Raw genomic sequence first — 19,043 nt, 5'->3', positions numbered from 1 at the left:
GCTCACTGTAATTTTCTAGTTAGACTCCTAAAAGTAAAGGCAGTTGTGTGGTTATTGCTATACTGCAATATTGCTATACAGTGAATACTCTAATGTATGGTGCTCTCTCTCTCAAGTAAGCAAATATCTTAAATTAAAAAATAAAAATCCATGTAAAGTTTGTTTGACTTTGAGCCCCAAATTATCCAAATTATCTAAAAATTTGCATATAGGAAAATCTAATTAACCTTAATGCCAAACATGAGAGAGATTGGGACTTTGCTGTTTGCATGTAAATACAATCAGTAATAGAATACATATATACTGAAATTAGTTCAAAAATGCAATGCATGAATAAAACCTGAAAACTTTCTGAAAAAAAATCTGAGTTTACTCTCCCTCTTAATATAGGGTTTTCCTGACTCTCCTGTTTCAGTTGGTGTTTCTCTATTCAGTTGTTGCAAATGCTTTACCCTGAGATGTGGTATGCTGCAGTGGCAGTAGGGGTTTTTTTCCAAAGCAAACCAGAATGGAGCAGAGAGGCAGTGTTTATGTAAAGTAAGCTGTGTGAAAGGAGTGTGCTATAATTCAGGAATAACATATACATTTATAAATGTAGAATTAAGTTGCTCAGGATTTTGTTAACAAGCTGTTTGTATTTTAGAACTACATCTGCCAGAGTGATACTTAAAAGACAGCTTATCTTTCACTTACCATATTTGTAAATCAATTGGCAAGGAAAAAAAACCTTATTTCTGAAAAATAAATTCTTACACTCTTTCCTTGGCGAGCCATAGTGAAGATGAAGTCCTTTTGTGCTGATATATAGAAGATAATAATTTCCAGCTCTTTGTTTGAAAGAAAGGGATATCTTTGAATTAGGACTTCATGCCATCTGCATGCTGGGCATATTCCACTATTTTTCATAGGAATAAGAGAAGTAAAGATTATGTACTTGCTGTGAATTAGTCTAGTGTTTCTTTCAAAGACATGTTCACTGTCTGTTACTGTGCATGAATATAATACTTTTTTTTTGAATGGCAACATAATATGTAAGATGATTAGTGGAAAAGCAGTTGCTGTTAAACGTTTTTATTTCCTTTAGCTAGCAAATGAGCTGATCGAACTTGCTGCTCAGGTAGGGGCTGGGCATCCCATTTAGCTCATTAGGCTGGATGTATGCTTTTTTTTTTACTTTCATGTTCTTCTCCCGTCATGGTGCCCTATAGCAATAGGGAGAGTGCTTGGTCAGATGTTGAGTGACTGGGTGGGCAACACTGGAGTTTGCTCAGCTCTTGAATGTTTTTCTGCACTCCTTTTTCCAGACTGCCGTCTCCCCAGGTACTTTTATGCTGGTATCAAAATTCTTTAAATATCTTTATGTGCATATCTATAAGCATTCTTCCCACTTAGGTACTGGATTTACAGGTTATATGATAGAATTCAGTAGTACTGTGTTTATTTTCTTCAGTATAAAGGATTGTCCATCCCCTCCATGAGAAGCCTACTTCTGCTAGACACATAACAGCTGAAATGTGGTTTTGATTGTTTTCTTTTTTAAACAAGCATTTAGCATGCTAGTGCATAGTCTGAATAGGGCTTACCCTATGTGCAGTGTTGTGGTGGCAGCATTGCAAGGAAGGATATGCAGGTATCTCCTGAACACAGTTTTGAATTTTAAGGGACTGGCCATTTAACATTTGGATAAACCTCCAGCCTCCTGATAAAAAAGCAGGTTGAAAGTAGAATTTGGCCTATTTGAGAACTTCATTTTGTGGGAAATGGGGCATGATATTACTTGGCAAATAGATGGAATTCTGCTTTTCCACTTTGGAGAAACTCCCTTATTGAAGTGTGGTGATGAAAACATACTACCAGTCTGGGGAACTTGAAAATGGATGTCTGCACAAATGCCTCCTGCTTGTACTAGAAGCTGGTACTAGAAGCAGATGAAGTTCTAGTGGCTGACAATGTTATGAGGGAACAACAAAGGTAAGAGGACTATGCTTGTTCCCTTTTTTCCCATCTGAAAAACATGAAAGTTGTTGAGAGGGTCTTTGTGTATTTTTGCAGCCCACTGAGAGAAAAACAACTTCCCCCTCTGCATAGCAAGTATCTTCTTTGGTGAACATGGAACTTCTGCTGGGCTTTTCACTTCATTGCAAGAACACTTGCACTCCTGAAATCAAAGAGTGTAACTCTTGTGTTCTAAATTAAGAGCAACTGGGCTGTTAAGTTTCTTTGGATATATATATTAGTTCTCCTGTGGAAGAAGAGTATGGAGACAGTTTGACTATATTGAATTTTATATGAAAAGCTGAAGTAAATATGCTGTTGAAGTATTCGACTGGATTTCAAAGTAAATGTGCAGAAGTTCTGCAAGACATACTTTTAAAATCTTTTTGGAAGGGGAAGATCTAGGTACGAAAGTGCTCTGTGTCAGAACTTCGTATTCCTTCAGTTTCATTTTGCATCTGTTGGAATATGGGCACAGTTATACTAATACTCTCTTTTGAGATCTTCCTTCTTTTTGTAAGTTTCTCGAAGGGTAAGGATCTCGTGCATTCCTTAGAGTTTGGCAAGTCTAATTTTTCCTGGGGCACAGCTGCATCTTGTTCTTGACCTGGGTAAGGTACAGAAACCTCCACACCCCTTTAAAACCTCAGTCATCATTGTCTATCAGGCTTTTTCTTTCCTACTGTAGATCTTTCTGTCCTCATGTTCATCCTGTGACTCTTCCTTATCTAGTTTCTACTGTGGTTGGCTCTTCCTGTCCATTTCTCTTGTTGACAGGAACTGTTTGGCATGGTGACGGTTGCATTTCTCTTCCTCTTCCCTGTGGCAGTTGTTTTCCCAGCACTGGTGTGTGACTGGTGCCCTCACACCCTGCACTGCTGCCTTGCTTACCACAGTGCAGGCTGGCTGATGGGTGCTGCAAGAGAAATTGCCATGAGAGCCAGTAGCATCACTGCCCTCTTACATCAGGCTTCATACTGCCTGTGGTGGTCAGACTCTGCAGGCTGCACCTGCCAGTAGCTCAGTATACACGAGTCCTACCAAAAACATACAAAAACATGCTCTATGAATTATAGGGGAAAGTGAGGATCCAGTTTTTGTGGTGGCTTCTGGGTGTAACTGCAGCAGTATCTTCCTAGAGTGCATAGAGTGCTGTGCAGGTGCTGTACTTGATTGGGATGAAGCGTAGAGAAATGGGCAGAAGAAGAAAAGGAGCAAACTCACAGGTCAAAATAGCAACCTAAGTCGCTTAGGCTTCAGTGGAGTGCTGAGGGTTAACAAGTTGTGGTGGTTTGCTGATTAACTTGATCAAAGTAACTAAGTCATTAATAGGCTTGGCAGCAAGGTAAATTGACTTAAAATACTTTTTGGTTCAAGTTCACAGATACAGGAAATTTTTTTGCCTGTGTTAAATTGTTAGCTAACTGCAAGTTAGAGGCCCTGAGATTAGTGCTGTTTATGAAGAAAAGTAGGAAAGTGCTCCTGTAAACCATTTCGGTGTTTCTTCTTTCTTGTTGTCTTTTTGTGACAATAATACAGTGAGATATACCAGCCTAAAAATTTGTTTCCTAATGAAAGAGTGCTGATAAGGATGCCTGGGTGTCTGCCCTGTGGTTCACTTTGATTTCAAAATAAAAATGACTGTAACTACTTCCATGTTCTAATACAGAAATTTTTAAGTTAATTTCTGTACCTGAAGGCTCTTGGAGGTGGTACCAGGAGTCTTTCCAAATAGGGCACTGTGTTGATTGAAAAAGTCTCTATTGAGCTTCTCTGCAGCAGTTCTTATTTTTCAGAAATCACTTCTACAGCTGTGGACAGCTAACAACTTGCTAGAGGGTTAGAGCATGCTGAAACCTCATTGGAAACAGAGATACAGTGCATAAGCTCCATGAATGGTTTGAAGTAGTCTCTAAAACTTGTCAGTTTTTCCTTCGGATTTTAAAATTCTTGCATTTTTATTTCCTCTTTGTGCATGAACAAGAAAACAAAGAAGAACTTTGTTTTACATTTACCACTCTGCATAAAACACTGTGGTTTCTCACAAGTAGTCTCAAACACCCAAAATAGGGTTTAAGAGGACTTTTCTTGCATATGGCATCTTGTGATTGAACAATGTGACGGGTAATGGTGATCGCATTGTGGCTGGGGTTGTGTGGCTGCTATGTGCTCCACTTGGCTTGGGCTGCCACTGGCAAGGAATCGCCTGCCTCTTTGCTTTCCTGCTGCTGGTTGACACGGTGACACTGGATATCCAGAGGCATTCATGGCTTGCTTGAGTGGCGGCTGCGGCGGCAATGGTGTTACAGAGCCTGGGTCAGCCATGGACATGTGGGTCTTGTGTTACTGGGCCAGCTAGCCAGACAATGAGGGCTGTCTGGGGAGGCGAGCCAGCCAACAGTGTAGATGCTCATAGATGGTTTACCCATTCAAAACACTGAAATACTTTTTTTTTGCTTTTTGACAAGATAGAAGGAAATATATTATATTCTGGTACTTGGAGTCAAGGTGGTGGCAGGAGAGGCTGTCCTCAACTGGTTCTAGATTCCATAAGACAGACTTGATACACCATTGACATGTTTGTGGCCTTTGAACCAAATGGTGTCCCAGTAGCCTGCTTTTCCAGTCCCTAATACCTTGTCTGGTAACTGGAAGGCTGATTAAGTATGTCTTGTACCTCTCTTACTGTCTCGAGTAACTTGAATACTAGGGCATGGATGGTAGATGCTTATCACTTGGTGAGTACTCTGATAGGGGTGTATCACTGTTTGCTCTTAGAGAAGAGATTGTCTTGTGTGCACAGATGTTGGGTATGGTGATCTCAACACCCTTAAACTGAAGTTCTGTCACTAGATACTGGGTATTTGTTGCATGACATGATTAATTGCATTGTTTAATTTTTACCATGCTGATTACAATAAACTTTTTTTTCTTCTAGCCTAACCTAGTCTTTGGACTACAGTTTAGCTTTCACACTGTCTTATTGCTGCCTTAATACATTAATATAATTCCTTAGTACATTCCTCATTCCAAGTGACTATTTTAGAGTTCTGCAGCTAAAACCTTGTTTTACCACTTAGTTCCTCTAGTCCATTTTCTTAAAGAATGGTTATATTGCTGTATCTTAAGTGCTATCTAGAAATATATGTTTGAGATGCCAGTTACTATTTTATGTAGCATTTGGTTATATGTTCTCAAGAAAAACTCCAACTTACACTGGGAAAATTACAGCCAGTTCTTCACCAAGAGCCAATATCAACATATCATATAGAAATTCTGGTTATCACTCTTAGTGTAAAGCAGTGCTAACTGTGTACCTCAGGTCTGTGAGCAAAACACTATGCAGCTTTGAAAAAGATGTGGTCCTGGAGGATCCAAGTTTTGTCCAGCAGTTATTAGCTTATGTTCTGACGATAAAGGTGAGGCTGCAGGACACTCATTAATATTTTTCCTGTTTTCTCTTATAGAATGGTTGCTTTTCTTTACCAGAGTAAAGTCACACCATTAATTTCTTCAGTTTTCATTTCTTCAGGGATTATCAAAAGCTGTTATACTGCTGCCTGCCTTTTTCTCCTCTACAGCAGACTTAATTTGTGCGCATGTGCTTCTCAGAATTTTATACATTGTTATAAAGTGGGTAGGGTACTTCTGTCTCTCCAGCCATGGAAAGTGGAGGGGAGAGCATTTCTTGCATAATCATCAGAAGAAGTAAACAGGAACTGGGAACTGTAGGTGCTGTGCATGTTGTGTCTCACCTAAATGCCTTGGTTGTAGCTTTGTTCCTCAATCTTGTGTTTCTTTTTGACATGAGACCAAGTTGAAACTCCTTGTTGCAGTTTTGTAGGGTTTACGTAACAGTAAATGCTTTGAACAACAGTTCAGCCTTTCACAAGCTGGCTCTTTCTGTCTTTTCACTCTTTTAACATCTTGTTCTCTCATGCATGGCTTTTAATTCTGATTTGGCTGCTGTCCTGCACCTTTCTTTAAAAGTTTCAACTGCCGCCTGTCTAGTAGGTGTATGTCTTGGGTTATTTTACAGCTCCTGTACCTGCAGACTTGCTGCTAGCTGCTTTCACAAAACTAACCTTTGTCAGATATTAGACAGGAAAATATAAATGTTCACATGTGATCCAGTGGACTTGAACTGTTCAAAGAGTAAGAACAGCACTCTGCATCCTGCCAGGCTCAGGTTTGGTTTCCTCCTCTGCCTCTATGTGTGGCCTCGATGCAGTCTTCAGTCTGTACCTCCTTTGGGGGTTTCTGCTGATCCAGCTGCTTTAGTTGCCAATAAGCAGGTCTGCAGGCAGAACTGTCTCCTTCTGTTGCTCATCTTGAATCATAGCCTTGGCTTTAACACTTGCACACTATAAAAGTTTCTATGTTGAACCTACACAGTAAGTATTTCCCTGGGTCACTTGTCTTCCTTAGAAAGGCGTGATGATTGTGGACATGGTGGTAATGTTTATGCCTGTTCTCTCACCTGCAAAGAAAGGCAATAGCACATCCCTCTGACACCTGAGGACTAGTACTCGCATGGAAGGCACTTTGCAGTGGTAAGGGGCAAACACATATGGTACTAGATCTTGATGTAAGAATTACTGTATTACTTTGATGGTGTTTTTAGATATTCTTCCATGTGTGGCTAGTTTGACAGCTCCTAGAAACAGCATATCTGTTGATGCAGTGGATTTTGGGAGAGGCTTAACATGTTTCCTAATGGACATGTTAGCATGTTTCCTAATGGACAGCTGTGATTTAATTTCAGTAGAAGCTTCATCAAAATGATGGTTAGATAGATTGCTTCATAGAGACTGTAGCTCTACTTTCTATGGATTTGGATAGCAATTACTGCCATGGCAGGCTGCAGGCTTTGAGTAAAGACTGTGATTTAAGATTAGTGGGACTATTGTGTGAAGAAGGTGCGAAGACTATCTCCAGGACTCATTGGTTATTTTACTGACACATTTCTGAGGCTTGCCTGGCGCATGCATGTTCTGCTGAAGTGCATTACTTAGAAGACTATGAGATTATTCCAGGCCAGAACCTTTTAAATTGTTAAGTCTAAAATACTATATGCTGTTTTAAGAGGGTGCCCTAAACAGTATTACCATATTGTAGCTATAGAAGACATAACAGAGCAAAGCAAACTGCTGTAGCATGTGGCAAGAGTATAATGTGAAAGTCTAAACTACAGTCTGCAGTGCTTTCCTAAAGCAAACATGGTATGTTTGGGGGGAATAACTTGTTTTGCAACATTTCCACACATACAAATGCTATGTTGTATAAATGCTTTTATTGCTCTGTCTGTTTCTGTTTATCAAATCAGTGTTTATACAGATTCGTGAAAATTTTTAGGATTTGTATGTTTAGATTAATTCATATGCCAAATGCATCTTCTGTGTTTTATTTGTAGGAAGACACTTTGTTTGTATGTGGGACTTGTTACAGAGCTTGTGTCTGCACTACCTAAAATTTCATTAGTGATTTGAGTCTGTCATCTGTCTGAAATTATGCTTTCCAGGGGCCACTGAGCCACCACTGCCAGACTAGCACAGGAAATACTTGTGTTTCTGCTGTTGTGTCTCTGCTGCCTGTTGGAAGAGAAGGCTATTAAAACTGGTCTAGACACTGCAGCTGGGTGATGCATGTCAGTATGAGTTGTGTTAACTTAGTTGCACAGGTTTTGCGAGGTTTTTAGCACTATCCTTTCTTCCATCCTTTTTTCCCCTTTTCATTCAAATGAAAATCCAGTTCTTCACATGAAAAAAAGGTGGTTTCAGACCATACAATCAGCAGATACTTTTCCTCTCCTGAGACCTTTGAACACAGGCTTAATAATTCCACCTCATTTGCTCAGGTAACCTGTTGAGTGCTGTTGTTTCTGCTTAGAAGAATTAGGTGGGGTTTCTTAAGGACACATACTTGCTGTGGTTGATCAGTCTCCACCACCATGGTGAGCTCCCTTCCTGGCACTGCTCTTTCTACTGCCTCTTCAGCTTTCTTCTCCAGACCTTGGCAGCTTGGAGCCAGGCCAAGACAGGGGGAAAAGATGAGGCATCCCTGTGGCCATCAGCCTGGGCTTTGCTGACCCCCCACTCAACCAACATTATCTCAAATAGCAGTCCTGGAGTTTGTGGCTGATACCCGATGCTAAATCTTGATGTCTCTGCAATCAGACAAGACAGCAAAACAAGGCCTTGCTGTTTGCTGAGGTTGAGGACTGTCCTGAAATACATGCACGCTGTGCTACACCGTGTGTTGTTGTCAGCTGTGATGTTGGTCAAGTCTCTACATCTTTTGTCCACCAAAAGACCATTGAGTGAACAGGACTTGGCTGCTGCTGGGTGCATGCAGCCTGCAATGGCAGTGGGGCCAGGTCATGGCTCCAGAGCCAGCTTCCTGAGCAGCACCTTGCCTTGTGGACTTTAATCACTGATTAACCCACATAAAGGCTGGCTGGAATAAAACAGATTAAACCAGCACATAGTATCTGTGCTGCCATCTTGTGCACTAGAATTTTATAACACCTTTAAGACTATTTTGTAAATATGGCAGCGTTGTCATGGCAGCAGAAATCGGGTGTAGAAAAATGTGGCTGATATGATTTATTGCTGGTTTAGCGTGCTGTGCAGGTCAGGCAAGGCGTCACTGCTCCTAGCTTCTGCTTAATTGAATATGAAATGCATCAGAAGGGCTTTGATCGGGGAAATTAATGTCGCAACAAACTTCAGGCTGGCATGTGCAACTCAACTAAATGCAAAAATGTGCAGTGAGATATTTATTGTTTTAACATTTATACACTAAGAATCCACACATGAATGTTTCATAGTTTTCAGTGTAGCTCTTGCTGAAAGTCAGTATCCTCCCTGGTGATGTCATGATTGTAGAAAGTTGAGATGCTGTTAAATCTAACACTAGCTGGAGATTCAAAAATATGCAGCTTTGAATTTGAATCAACTCATGGAGGTGTAAAAAAATTGACAACTGCACGTTTATCCAAAATCTGTTACTAAAGGATTTGACATTTTCTTTATGTGCTGAAGTTCCGAGACCCTGTGTAGCCAAGTGATTCATGGTGTTGCCCATGTTGCAGCCTTCACATTACTTCTTGTATGTAACATGAGAAAACTTGTGACTGGGGTGACCTAGATCACACACCTTCCTTCACCTACTGCTTTGGTAACCCATAATCACGGAGTTTGAGTCCTTTCAAACAAGGTAAGTTCTTAGGATAGGTAGAACTTTAGGTGCAGTAGAGACTGTCTCTGGAGTATGAATCTAGAGCCTCAAATTTAGAAGCTGATGTTTCTAGGGTGTCTGGTTCCAGGAGTAAGTTGGCATCAGAGAACTGTAGCTCCAGCTTGAGCTAAGGCTCTCATCTGTAAGAAAGGTTTGAGCTGAATGTACCAGAACATGAGGGGGGGGAAAAGGGTGCAAAGAAAGTAGTTTTTTCAGCTACCCACTCTACTCTGTTCAGCCTCAAAGTCAAGTCTCCAAGGCTGTGCAATTTTTAATACAACTAATAGTTTTTTCTGTGATGGTATTCAAATTTTACGAATCTATTTTCCTGAAATGTCTGGAAGCTGCGCCTGCTTTTCCCCTGGAAGTAGCCTGTGGCTGTTTGTGAAATAACCTTTTCCTCAGTTTTATGGTTTAGGAGATGTATCATAGTAAAGCTTGCAGTATTATGAGAACAAATTCCTAAGTTAACATACAGGTTTTCCTTATAAACAAATCAACAGTACCACCACTCCCCGTACCCAGACAAGGAACATACCTTGGTTGCTTTGACTGCTGCCACTATCTTTTATAAAACAAATAATATTTAAGGGAATGTTGGCAGCTAAAAGAAAATTATATTTTTTAAGCAAATGGAAAGTTAGGAGCTGAGATTTCTTAACAAATCTGTAGATTCAGAAACCAGAAATGTAAGTATAGAATTTTAAATTATGAATTCATATGCTTCAGATAGTTGTATATTTCTACATATCTCCAAGTAAAAGGTTTTACTTAAACCACTTCCACCACTTCACAGATATTTAAAGCTAGCGTTGAACGTTTTGCTTTGGGTCATTGGTGGTTAGTGCTATTTTCTAGCAAAAATATATTTTTCTTTGGAACAAGTTGGTGATGTTGGTGACTCTGAAGGTCAGCAGTCTGTTTCACTTGGGCTGAACTAGGTTGAAAGGCTGTGGTTGAGGGCAAAGGAGATTATAAATGAGTCACAACTTACATTTATCTTGTCTTCACTGTAACTTTTCCACAGCAACAGGCAGTGGTCTGAGCTTTGGCTCTGGAGTCCCATCTTTTCTTCTTTGAAGGTCTGCTTCCCACAAGGTACAAACCTGGTTCCCTTGGATCCACATCTTGTTGCATAAAGGGCAGGGCAGCAAAAGTATAAATCTTACTGCACAAATGTGTGCTGAATGTGATGGGCTTTGGGTGGGTTGTGCAATATATCCTCTCTGCTGAACATTGACTCCAGCATATCCAGTCTCTTGACCTGTGGGTCTGCATTGCTGACCATGCAGACTGTCAATGACAACTTCATAACTGGTTAAGTTCATAGTGCAGAACTGTTGTTTCCAGTTCCCTTGACCTTGCTTTGAATGAGGTTCAGCAGGGTTTTGTTTTTTTTTTAATGCAGTCTGAGCTAATTTTACTGCTGCTACTTTCACAGAATGACAGAATGGTTAAAGTCGGGAGGGACCACAGTCAGTCCCACTTCCCTGCCCAGGCAGGGCTGTCCCAGAGCATGTTGCACAGTATCAAGTCCAGCTGGTTCTTGAATATTTCCAGTGAGGGAAGACTCCACAACGTCTATGGGAAATCTGTTCTGTACATAGTCAAATGTGGAAACTGGATCTCCTGGTCAGTGGCATGCTGTTTGTTGCTCTTGAGTCTGGCATAGAAGTCATCATTGTTATCCTGCCAGAAATTCACTGCTGAACAGCACTGCCAGGGATTGTCAAGAGTTAAAGCAGAACTGAGGAAAGCAAATACTTACTCAATACTCATTCCTGGCTGACTCTTTAGTACTGTGTATTGGAACTGAAGTTTTGGAGATATATTTTCATTGATCAAATCTAGGTTTGTTATTTGTCTAAGGCAAATCCTTTGTTTGTGTGTTGGCAAGTACTGCAGTATAATGAAAATCAAAGTGGGCTCTACTTACGTGTTACCTTTAGGAAAATACCTGCTTATACATGTTTTATCTGAACAGTAAGACTATAACTGGCATGGGTAACTTTGTAGGGCTGTTTAAATTATTTTTAATTTTAGACAGTACTACCCAGAACTTCAGTGATGCTGTATTGTTTTAGTCTGCTTCCTGAGGCTGACTTTTGTCAATCCACCATGAAGCCGGGTTTGGATTTAGCTTAAATGAGACCAAATAAACCATCATGTTCACCATTGTGTAAATTTTTCATGGCGTACCTCAGTGAGTAAATTAAAGTTGTTAAAAGTACAGTTATGGGATTATATTGGTTAAAAAGGATGGTAGAAATGCATGTGCACATTTGATAGTTATAACAGCCTTACTCTACAAGCTTCACACTGAAGGAAAACATACTAAGATTGAGTTACAGACTCCTCATCATATGTATCAACAATATTAACTACTTTTTTTGGGCAACAGTTTCTGTAACAGATTTTAAGGTGATGCTGATGCTGCAGTTCTGTATGCTCAGGAAAACAGTGGGTGGGCCAAAAGCAATGCTGCTTCTTTAGCCTTGAAACAAAATAAATTGCTCCAAAGGTATTTATAAATCCTTGCTGTCATGTTGATATTCTCTGTTTCACTTAAAAAAAACAACGTAGAAGCATTTCTAGTTTTCTCAGTCCAGTGTGCTCCTGCTGACTGTACCATGTCATATTATAACCTTCATAAACTCACCAAACTGGCTTAAAAAGCAGAACCTCATAAGGTTTCTTTCTGTTTAAAACTTCAATTGCCTTTTAACTGAATCAGTTTAAAGGGAACAAAACTTCTGTAATTGCAAGAAGCACTAGGGAGAAAAGTGCTGTAGATACGCTGGTTGACTGGAAGCTCACCATGACCCAGCCATGGGCACTCCCAGCCCAGAGAGCCACACGTGTCCTGGGCTGCATCCAGAGCAGGGTGGGCAGCAGGGCCAGGGAGGGGATTCTGCCCCTCTGCTCTGCTCTGCTGAGAGCCCACTGCAGTGCTGCATCAGCTCTGGGGTCCCAGCATGGGAAAGATGTGACCTAGTCCAGCAGGTCCCAGGGGAGGGTTGCAAAATTGATGAAGGGTCTGGAGCACGTCTTCTGTGGGGGCAGAATGAGAGAGTTGGGGTTGCTCAGACTGGAGAAGAGAAGGCTCTGCAGAATACTTATAGCACCTTCCAGCTGTTTTGTGTAACTAAGTTACAAGGTTGTTTGTATAATAGCAGGTTTTAATTAAATCTTGAGGTTTTCACTTCCTCTGATTAAACAGGTGCAAAACAGAGTAAATCCTTTCACACTAGATCTTGTAGCTGAGTTCTGCAACTTCCAGACATTGGTAAAACATATCTTACATGTAATACAGCTGTAGCTGTGTTCTCAGTCTTGGACACTGATTACCAAATGCTGTTAGTTGTCCTATTGCAGACCCCTAATTTTTTCTAGAGATATAACTTACAGATTTTTGGTTATAAATGGAAAGAAAGTTTGCATCTTTCAGGCCTGCTCCACTAAGTTCTCTCTAGTTTTTCCCCTCTTTTTCCACTGAGTTACTAACATTCTCCTTCTCAAAAGATATTCATTCCCTTGTATATTTATCTGGATTTGTTGGTTTGATAGTTGTATTCTATGCTACCTTTTTTCTTCTTTCTGCTTTCTTTGCGTCCTCGTACTGTTTCCTGCTTGTTCCTCAGGCTGCTGCATTTACCTGTTAGACATGGTAGCCTCCTTAATTAGAACAGGAGGGTTCCAGATTAATTTTAAAGGCTTATCACCACGCTGGAAAAAAACCCACAACAATTTTACTGTTGTTGAATTACAAGAGGTTTGACAAGCCGAGGAGTAGCTTTCGCTTTGGATTAGCATCTCATTTAGAGCTCAGGAAATGACTCAGTTTTATATAAAAGTAGTAAATTTTTGTACTGTAAGGAAGAAAAGCATTTCCATGTGGACACATGTATCTTCTTCAAAAAAATTCCAATGTTGGTGCCCTGGACTTAAGATGTTAGAAAAACCCTTTCACAAGAAAACTGAGAATTAGAAGTGCAAAGAATCCAGTGTAAGGTACAAAATGCTGCTTGGAGGACACAGTTCATATCTCTGGAGATGGTCCATTGAACAGCAGAGTCAGCTGTGGTTCATAGTGAGTACCTGCTGTGGTTCAGCAAACTCCTGATGATTATCTCTACAATTATTTTTCTAGAAGTCAAATTCTAGGAAAAAAAAATCTATAGGAAAAGTTAACTGGCTCGGGTAAAAATCATATTTGCCTAGTAATATACCTATGTATGTTCTTCGTTGTCTTTTTTGGAGATGCCAAGTGTGATGCCTTAGTGTATAAATCTATTTAGTTTCTAAAATGCCATTTTGGGACCCTTGGCATGGATCCATAATACGCAAACATGTAGTGCAGGAGAAAGCTGGGAAACTCATCAGGAATATGATTCTCCTCACTAAAGCAGCTTTTATACTGCAGAATACAGTTCTCCTAATGACACTTGCTTTGTGCAGTTCTATGTGATATTGTGTCGGATTTATGGGTGTTGTTTTCCTAAGGATATATTTGGGTAGTCTGTGCTGCAGTGAAACAACTTTTGTATGTCCTGCAAAAGTGGAACATTACTAGAACAAAGCATTAGTGGAACAAAAGTAGAACATTGGTCTAGAGTTTTAATGTGAAACAAAATTATGTAGTGAACTTCTTCTACATGGTGGAGTGAAAACAGTCTCATTTTCAACCTGGATCAAAGATTTCTGGTTTCTGAAGTCACCCCTATGGAGGTGATATTAGATTTGTAATGCTGTCTTGCTTACAGTGATGCTGTCTTGCTTACAGTGATGCTGCCTTAGTGACAGTAAGCAAAGTGAACTTACGTCTTCAACTTTATTCTTGCCATTCATCTTTCTTATTTGTATTGATATTAACATTCTAAAGGCACAAGAGTTTGACAAAGCAAATAAAATACAACACTGCAAAGAACTAAGCAGATTTAAAGCCCTTCTAATGTGATTTAGCTGCTGGAAATAAGAATAATATCACAGGGCCAAACCACTAATGTAAGGAACTTCTGGTCCAGTGATTAAGAGACTAATCTTTCTTGGAAATGCTTTGGAAGCAATTTCTCTTGGCTACTCAATATAAACATACTGGATAATATGGTTTCATGTCAGTTATTTGCCTTCTGAACTGGTAATGTATTCAATTAATACTGATTTCTGTCTAGCACCATGTCTATCACATCTTAAGTCTCAGATGTATAACTAGTTTAGTTAAACTCGGAGGATTTAGTTGCTAACAAGAAGCCATGTTTCAACCTGCTTACTGCCAGGCAGACCTCAAACGTGTAAATTACCTTGGGCTTTTCCACAAAACCCTCACGCATCCCTCCAGCACCAGTACTGTTTCATGGGTGAGAGTGGAGAGCTCACGTGCAGGAGGAGGATAATCTGCAGGAGTGCTTTGTACTGAGCTGGGCATTGCTTGGGGTTGTGTTGCACAGCACACTGGCTACAGGGACCTGCCTCACCCAGAACACTGCTGTCCTTGATGCTCATGAGGTTCAGTACTGGCATAGAAATCACAGAGGTTTTTTTAAATGCAAACATCAATAATACACAACACTCCATGTTTTCTTTCCATTTGCTGCTTTAATTACTGTTTATTCAAAAGCCTGGTACTGTTCACAATATTTGAGTTAGACCCCCTGGGGTGTGAATACTTCAAACCATGCTATTTGCTTACTGATGGCTTACAATCACAGATATGAGCCTCTAATCACTGTGATATGCCATGTGAATGACTGTGAGAATTTTCTCCTTAGCCCCTGTCCTTTTCCATTATAATAACATTGTGGTGGTGACATTTAAAGTATGATAGCTGTGGGCAAAAGCTGTAACTCATATTAAAACCCAAATAACAATGTTTCTCAAATGTCTGTAGATGGATGGAGGTCTGCTTGGATGAAGAGCTGCCCCCAACTACGGAACTGGAAGAAGGCTTAAGAAATGGTGTTTACCTTGCCAAGCTTGCAAAATTCTTTGCGCCTAATGTGGTGTCAGACAAAAAGATCTATGATGTGGAGCAGGCACGCTACAAGGTAATAACTTTCTCAGTTCTCTCACCAGGATGACAAAACCCAGCAACGTTTGTCTTCCACTCTTAAAGATTCCTAAGCAAGACTGGTTAGTTTTCTGTATCTTTCTTTTAAGGCTGTAGGGACTAGATAGAAGATGTACAACTGTAGGAAGCCTGTATGATAAGTTAGAAATATTCTACCCTTAGAAAAAATGTTTTGGTATTGCTTCAAGTTGTTAAAGCTGCACAAACTGCACTTCTGGCTCCAAGGAAATCATGAGCTTTTCAAATTATAAAGTTATTTCTCATTAGGAATAGAAGTCAGAAGTAATTTGGTAACTATTTCAAACTTTCTTGATTTTGTATGGGAACATATTTGAAATTCACTTCATTACGTCTCCATGTTTGTTTTATCAATTTTAACAATGAGAAACCAAAACCAAGCTACAGTAACTGAGCTTAGCTTGTTCCCTGTGCAGGCTTTTGCTAGCTCCAAGAACCTCGATAATACAAGGATATGTACACTCATGCACAGTAGTCCCACTATGGAATGCATTATCTCAACATGTAGAGTGGGCAGAAAAAATTTTATGGTTAAGAATTCCAGTTACATTTAAATGTTTCTCTTGAAAATCTCCAAAACTTGAGAGATTCCTTTTTCCCTTTACCCTAAAAGATAACATTGAAAAGAAAATAAAAAATACTTTCCCACTGTATTCTTATGCTGCTTGCATAGGTTTTAGGGAGGGTCAGGTATTCAGGTAGAATGGAAGAGTTCCAGGACTTCATGGTAGTGCTGAGCAGTGTTACTGCTTCTGTGTTTTGGTTCCTTGCCTTTGACATACAGCCTCTACTCTCAAAGAATACTGAAGGACTGTACAAATTTCTACTTCAATCACAGTCCACCCTGAAGGGTACAAATCTCAGTTATGTAACATGAAAGAATGAGCTGAACTCAGTGTGGAGCTGTTACGTGTTAGGATGCTTCATTAGCAAAATTGAAGCTGTTACACTTTGGTCTCTGTGTTCAAACAAGGGAAAATTCTGTGAACTTGACTTCAGGATATAAAACTAGGAACCAACAGGAGGATCAATAGGTAGAGAATTTTCTTAATGTAACTTTCATAATCTTCTATGTTTCCAATAGAGATCTGGCCTTCATTTTCGGCACACTGACAACACTGTGCAGTGGTTAAGAGCAATGGAGTCCATTGGTCTGCCTAAGGTAAGCCTTTAAATTTCAGCAAAGAAATTTAAATCAAATCATTGGCTCACTGAGCTCACTTTCATCTGCTTAAGCATAAACAGTTCCTTTATAGTAAGTCTAGAGGGAAGGGGTAATTCAAAAAACAAATCTGAGGATAAGGTAATGTGGAAAGCAGTGGGAGTGTCAGTGCTGTGTTGCTGCTGGCAGTGTGTGTGGGCTGAGGCAGGGACACCAGCAGTGTTTGAGCTAACTGCTAAGGCAGTCTCGGGGGGGCCTAGAAGGAATATGGTTTGAAACAGAAAACTTAAATATTTGCTTCCTTTAGGTTACCTCTTCGCATCGTTCCTCTTGCTGCCTCCTCCTCTTACTGTACGTGCCAGTTTCTCTGCTTCTACCCTGTTTCCAGACTGTTCTTGCAGCCTTCAGCACACCTGCGTGACTGTGCCCTGCTCTTCTTCCACCAGCTGCTTTCTTGGGTCACTTCTTATAGTTACCTTTCTCCTTGCGGGTCTTCACTTGTCATCTCCCCCCTCTGCTGCTGTTTCTGGGCGCCAGTGAGTCTATTTTGGATGAAAATCCTTTAAGGAAGGGCTGTGTGCAAGCAGCTATGCTGCTTCTTTGTACATTCTGGCAGCCACACACAGGCCAGAGTACGCAGTTCCCCACCCCAGGGTGCCTGGGTGCCCACAGCCAGAGTGCTGCCTGGGGCACTGTGGTCAGGCACAGTGGGGGATGCTCAGGCAGCTCCTTGGAGGGCTGAATGGACCTTGGGTCAGCTACTGTAGGCAAAGTCACTGCAAGTGCCCATTACCAAAAAAGGGCACTCACGACTGCCTTCAGAAATGCCAGACAGATGGGAAGGGGTCCTGCCCTTTCCAGGTCAGGCTTTTTTTTCAGTTGAGTCCTTCAGCACTCTGTTCAGCTGGCTGATTTCCACCCTGCCATCTCTCCTCTGAAAGATTCTGTTTCTGTTGCAAAGGATGGTCATGGCCAAAAGCTTTCCCAGCTCTCCCTGACAGAGCTGTTTTGAGCAAATGATGAAGAGGGCACTGTGCTCCTGACTTACTCAGTCTAGTCCCATTAGCCATGGGACAGTGCAGCCCCAAGTGACCAGCCGGGGCTGGAAGCATGCTGCCAACTCTCACGGTTAACTAAGTCTTTTTACTGTATTTTTGTGGAGAAACAGTGTTTAGTGACTGGGATCAAGGCCAGGAACAAATTAGTGGTAGAACCAGAACTGGAACTTATGATGTGACTTCTTGGCTAAATTGCTTTATATTCCTCTCTCTAAATATCTTTCTTTGTAAATGATGTATTCACAAAGTTAAGGGTGCTGGCAATTAGAATTATGCGTTTTTAAACCATACTTGATAGGTTTGGTTTGTAATGAGGCTTTGCAAATTGTAACTGCATTCCAGGTTTTGGGCGTCTGTAGAGGACAAGCACTACTGGCTGAGCTTATGCCAAAGGACATTTTCTAAAAATCTTGCTGAAATGCTGCCTGCTCATCTTCCTTTTTTCCCCTCTTATTAAGTAGCTTTTATGCTTTATTTAGCTCTTCTTTATGAAAAGTACTGATTAAGTTAAAATAACATCAGAAGAGATGTGACTCATAGCTGTATAAAAGTAACCGCTAAAATTCTGTAAATTTAAGGTATAGTTCTGCAGAGTAAATGTTTCTGCTCAGTAATAAGTCTTCTCTTTTAACTGTGTGTTCTTTGCTTTTTAGATCTTTTATCCAGAGACTACAGATGTCTATGATCGCAAAAACATCCCTAGGATGATATACTGCATTCATGCTCTAAGGTAACTGCTGACAAGAATAAAAGTTATAGTAACTGACAGAGTTTGGAGCATAAGTCTTGAAATGGCTTTAGGACAACCAGTATATCAAAATCTGTCAAAATTTTCAAGTTCATTAGTTTTAAGTTGGAGACAAAAGTTGAACTTTGTCAGATCTGTTGGACAAATAACTTTCAAAATAGAAATTAAGGATTACTGAGTTTAGCACACATATCCCTCTCTCAATAGTACACCCCCTTGCAAAATGAGCATACAATTTCAAAATACATACTTCAACAGAAATCAAACAAATTAACAGAAACTTAACAAAACATTAATACAACAGTACAGCAGACATGCTGATCAGAGTGAAAATAATGATGGACATATTTCTGTCCCAAAACTGAAGCAATTAATTACTGTATTCTCTGGTAGTTCATGTAAAAATGATACAAAATTCTTAAAGATTTCAAAATTCTAAGCAACTTGACTTTTAATGAAAAGTCAGAGAAGCTTTGACTACACCACTGAAAGTAGTGATTAAAATTTTTTTTGTGTTCTGCCTTAAGGATTTTCTTTATGTTTAGCACAAAAACATCTGCTCTGTGCTGTTCCTGGTGTGAGGAACAGTATTGTTAGCAGACAGCTCCATCCTCCTGTGGCTTTTCTAATTCATTTCTTGTACATAGAGACCTTGCCCTTTAAATATTTTTGGCACTAATATTTCAGAGAACGGAATTAACTTGCACTCCGCTTTTCTCTGTTTCTATTGGTTTTCAAAGGCACATCAGCTGCTCC

At 40.2% G+C, this 19,043-nt stretch overlaps 1 protein-coding gene across 10 annotated transcripts in view; it reads left to right on the top strand.

Annotated features, from left to right (window-relative positions):
• IQGAP2 (IQ motif containing GTPase activating protein 2) overlaps nucleotides 1–19,043 on the top strand; it is a 123,890-nt gene that overhangs the window by 49,607 nt on the left and 55,240 nt on the right. For 9 of the 10 annotated variants that reach the window (XM_041711102.2, XM_041711099.2, XM_041711097.2 and 6 more), the window contains 3 exons: nucleotides 15,122–15,278; nucleotides 16,404–16,481; nucleotides 18,193–18,269. In XM_041711102.2, coding sequence (XP_041567036.1) covers nucleotides 15,122–15,278; nucleotides 16,404–16,481; nucleotides 18,193–18,269 — 312 coding nt within the window. Of the gene's footprint in view, nucleotides 1–15,121; nucleotides 15,279–16,403; nucleotides 16,482–16,884; nucleotides 17,018–18,192; nucleotides 18,270–19,043 lie in introns of those variants that run through there. The other variant, XM_072922711.1, reaches the window with a different exon arrangement.

This window comes from Taeniopygia guttata, chromosome Z (genome assembly GCF_048771995.1).
Source record: "Taeniopygia guttata chromosome Z, bTaeGut7.mat, whole genome shotgun sequence".
In the NCBI taxonomy this organism is placed as follows: domain Eukaryota; kingdom Metazoa; phylum Chordata; class Aves; order Passeriformes; family Estrildidae; genus Taeniopygia; species Taeniopygia guttata.
This window is presented reverse-complemented; position numbering and strand designations above follow the sequence as displayed.